General features: G+C 36.6%; 1 protein-coding gene across 1 annotated transcript in view; it reads right to left on the bottom strand.

Annotated features, from left to right (window-relative positions):
• Positions 1-1,081: 1,081 nt before the first annotated feature.
• The window catches only part of LOC117326909 (probable E3 ubiquitin ligase complex SCF subunit sconB), a 51,191-nt gene continuing 43,516 nt past the window's right edge, over positions 1,082-8,756 (bottom strand). Inside the window, exons 9-15 of the mRNA XM_033883710.1 lie at positions 7,852-8,042; positions 6,806-6,992; positions 5,421-5,534; positions 4,725-4,847; positions 3,880-4,064; positions 3,192-3,293; positions 1,082-2,529 (exon numbers count right to left, since the gene is read on the bottom strand). Of these exons, the coding sequence (XP_033739601.1) occupies positions 1,914-2,529; positions 3,192-3,293; positions 3,880-4,064; positions 4,725-4,847; positions 5,421-5,534; positions 6,806-6,992; positions 7,852-8,042 (1,518 nt within the window). The 3' untranslated portion in view covers positions 1,082-1,913. The remainder of the gene's footprint in view (positions 2,530-3,191; positions 3,294-3,879; positions 4,065-4,724; positions 4,848-5,420; positions 5,535-6,805; positions 6,993-7,851; positions 8,043-8,756) is intronic.

The following is an 8,756-nucleotide window of genomic DNA, read 5'->3' as shown; positions in this document are numbered from 1 at the left end:
CGTACCTCGGATCTCCACTCGAGATTACGTGGCCGATGGATTAACAGAATGAACTATCGTGGTATGTTCTGATTGGTCGATAAAAAGTCCTACATTGGGTATGTGAAAATAGAATATTTTTGGAAATATATACTGTGTTGAAGTACATGTACAGATTATGTATAAGATTTCATCAAATTGAAAATATCTGATATTGAAAATATGATAATTTTATCTCAAAATCATCAAGATAAATATTATTTTTTGAGCTCACAAATAGCTTTTTTGGGACAGATATTTTCAAAAGAAAATGATGACAGCAACATTCAGACGGCTGCATGAACACAAATAAATAAATAATGTTTATGATAAATAAATTGTTTACAGATATGTAAATATCACAGATCGCTTTGTATCATAATCTGGAGTTTCTCCATGTAATCAACGCAAAAATGATGCTAGTGTTTTAGGACGTAATTCAGCATTAGAACACCTGAACATACATCTACATTGAGATACTGATACAATATCAGGTGCAGCATTTAAAGGGCGGGGGGGGGGGGGGGGGGGGGGGGGGGCTTAGTCACAACTTTTGACTCCAAGTAAGGGATATTGCCTTATTACAGAACATTTTTACGGAACTGAAATAGACATGGACGCTTCTTGCCTGGCATTGGCTTATTGCCAGATATGGGCTTATTACCAGGTATGGGCTTATAATTGCCAGACATTGGCTTATTGCCAGGTATGGGCTTATTGCCAGGCATGGGTTTATAATTGCCAGACATTGGCTTATTAGCAGGTATGGGCTTATTGCCAGGCATGGGCTTATTGCCAGGCATGGACTTATAATTGCCAGACATGGGCTTATAATTGCCAGACATTGTCTTATTAGCAGGTATAGGCTTATTGTCAGGTATGGACTTATTGTCAGGTATGGACTTATTGTCAGGTATGGACTTATTGCCAGGCATGGGTTTATAATTGCCAGACATTGGCTTATTAGCAGGCATGGGCTTATTGCCAGGCATGGGCTTATTGCCAGGCATGGGCTTATTGCCAGACATGGACTTATAATTGCCAGACATGGGCTTATAATTGCCAGACATTGTCTTATTAGCAGGTATAGGCTTATTGTCAGGTATGGACTTATTGTCAGGTATGGACTTATTGTCAGGTATGGACTTATTGCCAGGTATGGACTTATAACTGGATCAATAGTAGTAAACGTCCTTAACTTATTTCCACAGCTGGTCTACAAATGTTTAAAAACAGCGGTAAGCTGTACTCATTTCAACAGAAAGAATTATGCTAGAACATGATAACAATAAATTTGAATTATAAAAAATATAGGATTTCTCTACAAGAAAAATATAGATTTCCCATAGTATTCAGTAATAGAGAGTAAATCTGTATGCTATACAAGATTTCAAGTTAATACTGTACGGTGTGAAAGCTCTACAGAATTTTTCTTGTCTTGAATGTCACTGTAACTACCAGTTGAAACGATAATTTGAGATATCGACAAAAATAATCTACAGTTATGGGACCTCTACCAGAATGATAAATAATTATACCGTATGGGACCTCTATCAAAACAATAAATAACAATACCTATTGTCCTCACTAGGAAACTGTAATTTAGCGACTAGTGATAATTACAAAAAAACTGGCAAAATTGCATGCATACACTTTTGTAAAATGCACCAGAAATGAATATTTCTCCCAAGACAATTGATTTTGTCCTTTTCTTATAATGTAGATATACAAAATTGTACGACACATACCATAATTTCAAGATCACAGTAACGCAACACCATATTGCAAGGAACTGATTATGTCATTAAAGAGAACCACAGTGTACATACAGTGGTGAAAAAAAATATGTGAACATAGAGTTATCTCCCATTAAATTAGCAGAGGGAGCCACATCATCAACTCTCGGTCACTATGACCTCTGGAAGAACAGTTCTAACTCTCATTGTCTGTGTTGGGACTTCGGGTATTTCTTTAGATTCTCTCGGACTCTGAACAGTTCTGTGTCCATCTTTAACCTGTTCTGTTGTCTGTATATCTGAATTTTCTTTTGATCCTTTAGGATTAGTTTCTTTAGGTCCTTTAGGATTATTTTCTTTAGATCCTTTAGGATTAGTTTCTTTAGATCCTTTAGAATTAGTTTCTTTAGATCCTTTGGAATTCCCAATATTTCTGTGAGCGTCCTTTCCTCTAGGAGAACCAGATGATTTTTCTTTTTCTCTAGGGGTGTTTGCAGGTGTTCCATGGAGAACCTTGATTTTTATGGGATTCGGAGTCCCTGGAAACTCCTTTCCTTGGTTGGAACCTGCAGAAGTCCCATGAACATCTTTGGAGGGGGATTTGGAGACAAGACTTTCATCATCGACACTTTTGTTCCTCGTCTCTTTCTTTTCCTGATATGTGAAATCCCAAATTCTGATTTTGTCCTTTGCACCAGTTGCTATTCGTAGCTCATCAAATCGAATACTTTTCACCGATCCCACGTGACCCTTGAAAGTACGAATACTTGCGTTCCTGATGTCAAAGAAAAATAAATTTTAAATTTACGGAGATTTTTACACATCCCCAATGCACTAAAATAATTATTGTAAACTTTGAACATATTGGTCAGCTATCTGTCAATAAGAGTTTTGGATGTTTATCATCTTCTTATAAAATGTTGATAGTGATGACTAATTAACATCATAAAACAAAGGTTAAAACATTAATATCATAACTTAAAAGTTAATCAAAGATATCCGTATTCACCAACTTCAGACAATACCGGGAATTATATTACAATGAGACCAGTTAATCTAAAGAAAGGATATGACATTGTGATGTTTATATCACACTGCCTTAAGAATTTATCCAAAATCATTCCTCATATGTCATTTTGACATTACCATGATTAGCCTGGTGTCGAATAGTGATATTAACAGCAAATGAGGTCAATATCACAAAATATTGACCCGGCCGATACAAGATGGCACTGACTATTACGTCTTTGTGCTGTGCTATGTAATATATATGTCATATTTTTGTACATCAACTCATGTAACCTATTACATCATCATCAAATCATAATAGAATGACATCACAGACATCTTTATGATGTCACAACGACGACAACAAATATGGAGTATTTTTGTTTGGGGCCCTCATAATTATCACACTATTGTTCTCTAATATCTTACTTCTGTATATCCCAGTACTTGACCATCCCATCTTGACCAGCACTGATTATAGTACCGGTCACTTCCTTCGTGTCCTTCATCTGTAGCTCAAGAGTCTCTATCCTGAAAAAGACAATGGCAACAATGTTGAATAACTGAGAAAACCAAGAAATATTGCAACCGGATGTCAAAAACATTCAGAAGTAGTGCCAACATTGCATTGTCATAAGAGGTCCAGCAGGGTATAATGAAAAAAAAACAAGCATGCTGGGTAATACTATTTTCATGTCCGATTCACCCGATCAGACGTGAAAAGGTATGGAGTCATCTCCCCGAGCTTGTGGATTTTCCCCGGGTACTCCGTTTTCCTCCAACAGTAAAACCCCTGGGCACTTCCATCTGGGCCAACAAGCATGATTAATAGAAGTTGATATAACTTGTATTGGAAGTGTTGTAAAATAAATAAATTTTACATTTTTTTGTTGTTGACCGACATACTGTTGTGTCCAATATATCCTCCAGCTCCCCTCGATGTCTTTGATGAAGTACTTAGCTCTTTAAGGTACATTCAAAATCCAGTATTTAACAAACAATATACTTTAAGAAAACTAAAAGATAATTCAGCCGATGTCCTGCAGAAAATCTCTAACAATACAGTTCAAAATTTTTCTGTCACTTCAAATGGTTTCGTCACAAATCTGTCACAAACCTTTTTTCATGTTCTTCATATGTCTTCATCAGTTTCGGCCGTTCGAGTCTGTACAGACATATCGTCTCGCCGTAACTACAGGCCACGTAACCCTTACTGTAGCTGACGGCCATGATGGAGGTACTCTGGCTCACCCAAATCATCTTCTTCTGTACACCTGTCTGTGTGTCCCAGATACGCAGCGTCTGATTGGTGGAGACAATGATGCAAAGTTTGTACAGGTAATTTGATTGGTTGACAAGAAACGCTTGATGAATTAATTTGGAGTAAAGTTTCTAAACATCAATTTTCAAAAAAAATATCATTATAGAAGCCAAATATGTACTCTAAAATGATAAATTATGAAACCTTATGTTGCTGATATAAAGAAAGTTTCCCCTTATCGATAGGAGAAGATCACACATACATTCCAAATTTCCCTTACCTTAATTGTTTTTACGAAAAGATATTTTGATCAGTTGAAACATTTATTGGTGTGATTTGACATATTCTAGAGCAGGGCTGAAAGTGGTGCCTATTTTAGTGGCCATGGCGCCTTAAATTCACCATTGGCGACCAGTTATAGACCTATAAGGCGCCTGCATGGCCACTAAAAAAATGTAAATATGTGATTTGGTTAATCCTTCAAATGTTGTAGTCAATGCTAAAATGATGTTCACAATTGAAAAAGTTACAGAGAGATACTGAACTAAAGTATTAAAATATTTTTTTTTAATTGGAAGACATCTAGGCCCTGCGACTTAATTTCCTATTGGCACCTAGATTTTATGACTTGGTAGCCAAATAGGCCACCTGGTTAAAATATCCACTTTGAGCCCTGTAGAAACTGCAGTCATCAGACTTACTCTGTCAGCCGAGCCCGTTATGGTGAGGGAGCCATCCTCACTTAGATCGACAGCGAACACAGCTTCAGTGTGGCCATACAGGTTGTGAATTAGGTAACATCGAGATATGTCCCAGATTTTGGCCTGTACACAAAATATTCAACAAACACAATGAGAAATGAGATAACAAAGAGACACAATCGAAATTAATGGCGAACCTAGTACATGATGTAGATTTTTGTGTCTTAAAGTTGCGAAAATTAGATTGTGACGATCATACAGGATTAAAAGAGTGGTTCATTTCGATCTTATATGTGTAATGAAGGTGGCTCATGGTGAAAATCACTCAAATTATTTTTCCTGGCTTGAAATGAATACACACAATAGGACTAATTTGTGTAATTTTGTACGAATCAACGTTGATCATAAACTGCATCATCATTTATCAACGTTGAACTGCATTTTGGTTGACCCACACTCACAGGTCTTTGCAGCCAGTTTCTGTTTGCATAAATAATACAGATATCTACATCATTTGAATAAATTCTTCAAATGCTTATCTGGAAAAACCCACTCAAAGTTACAAGTCGGCACCAAACTTCAACGAATCGTCACCAAACCCGAGACAAATTTTAAATCACCACTTTGGAAATTAAATGGATGAAACAGTTCCTAAAAGACTAAAATCACTTAAATTTATCTTGTATGTGAACTTACAGTTTTGTCCTGAGAAGCGGTCACTAGGATGTTGTTGTGTCTGACCATAGCCCACACTGGACCATCATGGGCAAGTAAGGTCCGAACAGTGCTCCCCGTCCGAAGGTTCCATACCTGACGTCGACAAGTAATACACAATGTAAGTACAGTACATTCCATTTAATCGGGTAACGCTTAATAGGGTATTTCATTTACTGGGGTAAAAATTCAAAAACCAAAACCATTTTCTCTTGAATCATGTTAAAAAAAAATTGTTTAATTGGGTTGGAAAAGTCGTATTATTCGGTTATTCGAATACGATAATTTGACAAAAAAAAAAAATTTAGAAATGCTCCGATTTTCACAAAAGTCATCACGTATTTCTTGAAGTTTTAGACATTTATCAACAAATAGGGTAATTTAGATGGTTAAAATGTCAAAAAACGGTAAAATATTACCTTAAATGATAATGTGATGTCGGGGTTTTGTCATGTTCAGAACTGTGTTGTTGTTAATTCTGCCTCGTGGGGTTTTTCCCCCCAACAGGAAATCGATTAAGAATTGTGGGTAAAATTAAATGTTATTTTTAGTCAGCAGCAGGCCAACGTAATCGGGGTTTAAAAGCATAATTAAGCTACTAAACAATTAAACTTTTACTTCTGGGATGTAAAATCTTCGAAGCAGAAACCAAAACAAAAGGTTTTGACCTGGGTCTGACATTGCTACAGATCGATTGATATCACCGCTATCTGTATACATGTATCTTATAAACTCCTTCACAGCCACATCATGATCACTCATTCTTAATGTAGGACTATGGTATAAGATAAGAATTACGCATAATTACATTTCTCACCTGTCCCGCTTTGTTAATATTATAAGCATCTTCTAATTAAGTCCAGAAATTTCAGGTTTTTACCCAAAACTACAAAAATCATAGAAATGCTAATAAAACGTGTAATGCATTCTAGATCTGAGCTATACATCCTATGATACACCTATAACCCTAGGTTGGTTACTCTAGATTTTATAGTTTTACAGCCTAATATGCAAGAGCTAAACACAAAACATCAACTTAGTTTTTTCCAAAAATCCAACAATTTGAGAATTTGACCGAAAAATGCAGAAATTTATGAAATATTTATGGTGTAGTAGGCTCTGCTACTCATATGCAAAATTTATGAACAAGGTTTTGTGGGTGTAGCTTTGTCAGAAACAGCTAAACGCAAAATATATAGCAACTTTCAGCATATTGTGTGTAAGCATTAAAGACAAAGAAAAAAAAACAACAAAAAAACCCAAAAACCTTCAGATGTAACAAAGATTGACAGACGAGATGAAACCTATAGTCTTCTTAAGACTAGCTCCTAGTCTCACCACTAAGGCTGTTAGTGATTGGTCAGTACCTTAATTGTTCCGTCGTACGACCCGCTGACCAGTAGGGTCTCTGTGAAGAAGTTAAGGCACCACACCCCTTTTTCATGGCCCTTAAGGACTTGAAGGGGACGTCCAGTCTTGATGTCCCAGATTCGGATGGTTTTGTCCTGACTACCACTGGCAAATAACCGATGGTTGAAGGTCACCGCCTCAACTCTGAAACAAATTAAAGTTCAAGGTCAACCTCTAAAGCAAGATCTTGTGATCTATTTTAATACTTTAAGTTAAATTGATGAAAAATAATCAACCTGTCTTTTCGATAGATTAAACTCTCAAACATATGTGAACATGCAATGATTGCTTGCTGGGCTTATTGTCCCTTGAACTGCCAGGGTCATTTTGTGGCTGAGGGTCTCCTTGTAGTAGTTGGTGATTACCTCACTGAACAACAAAGGGGATACCCATCACATGCCATCCAGAGCAATAAGATAAAGTGTCTTGCCCAAGATTACAACCACGACAGCACAGGGTGACCTGTTTCCAGCTTCCCGAGAAACACAAACTTACACGGGCGGGGAACGTCAACCAAACATCTCGGATCTTCATCTAAGGTAACATGGCCGCTGCTCTAACGGATAGATGAACTAAATCTGTCCAGGATTTCACGAGAATCTGTCAAAATGTTCATGGGTTCTCAATGGTGTGTTTGTTCTTTGGCAGAAAACTTGTGGCTTTAAATTGATTGAGTATCCGCCTTATTCACCTGATCTCGCTCCATCAGACTTAAATTTCATCCATTTCCAAAACTGAAAAAGGCTATTTCAGGCACCCTAACCCTAACATGCAGTGGATGACTCTCTGAACGGCCAAGACAAGGAGTTCTATAAAAGTGGCATTGAGGCCCTTAAACACTGCTGTCAAAAGTGTATAGATACTAGAGGGGATATATATATAATGTTGGAAAAATAATACAATATGTCCGGCAAAATTCAAATCCTTCAATATGAGGCTCACAACATATCAATCAGCCCTCGAACTAAGTGAAGGGTAAAACTACGAAGCTGGGAAGTCTTACGTGTCCGTGTGGCCCTTAAGGTCAAGTGTGCGACAGGATCCACTGTTCCAGTTCATCTTTAGGTGCATGTTGTCCCTGTAGATATGTTTCCAGCAAGGATTTGAAGGAATTGGTACCAGGATTTCAACTTCCTCACACTTCCAGCCCCACAGCTTGTTAGAATTCGCCAGAGCATACCAGGCCTTACTCACCTGTAAAATGAAAATATTATATAGGTAACGATTTTAATTTTCTAAATTGAGTAAGCTTGAAAAATATAAATAAACTAAAAAAATATCTGCAATACAACATTTCATTTATTTTCGTTTTGAAAAATTGATGATTGATGTCTGATCTGTTAAGATTGATAATGACTTTGATGGTTCAAAATAATCTTATTAAGATATCTTGAAAATATAAAATAGTTGAATTGGTCAATGATGTCTTGATCCACCAAGCTTTAATGTGGCCAGGATCATACAGGCAAAAATTACTGGGGTACAAAAAGATTTTTGTCAGCCACAGTCTACATATAAAGGCAGTAAGAATTTCCGTACGATAATCGTAGTATTGTTCCAGATGTTAATGACATTCCTACAAATTACATTACCTTCACCTTTTTTATGATCATGAATAATTAACAACTTAATGACCTGATCATCCCCACAGACTGACATGGAATGATCCAAAACTATAGAACTCTTTAGAAATGGATGCATCCATTTAAATAAAATAGGTTGAAAAGGATCAATTAATTAACCTGATTATGTTTTATTGTTTTCTTGATTAACCAGTTGACCTAGTGACCAGGAAAGGAAACATAAAACAATATATACTTTAGTTTCATGTATAAACACCTGGACCAAAACAACAATAAGTCCTTTAAATCTCATTGTACAGCTAGTTTGATTCCCGGAAGTTTAAAT

Source organism: Pecten maximus, chromosome 5 (genome assembly GCF_902652985.1).
Source record: "Pecten maximus chromosome 5, xPecMax1.1, whole genome shotgun sequence".
In the NCBI taxonomy this organism is placed as follows: Eukaryota; Metazoa; Mollusca; class Bivalvia; order Pectinida; family Pectinidae; genus Pecten; species Pecten maximus.
The sequence above is the reverse complement of the archived record's forward strand: the minus strand, read 5'-3'. Positions and strand labels throughout refer to the sequence as shown.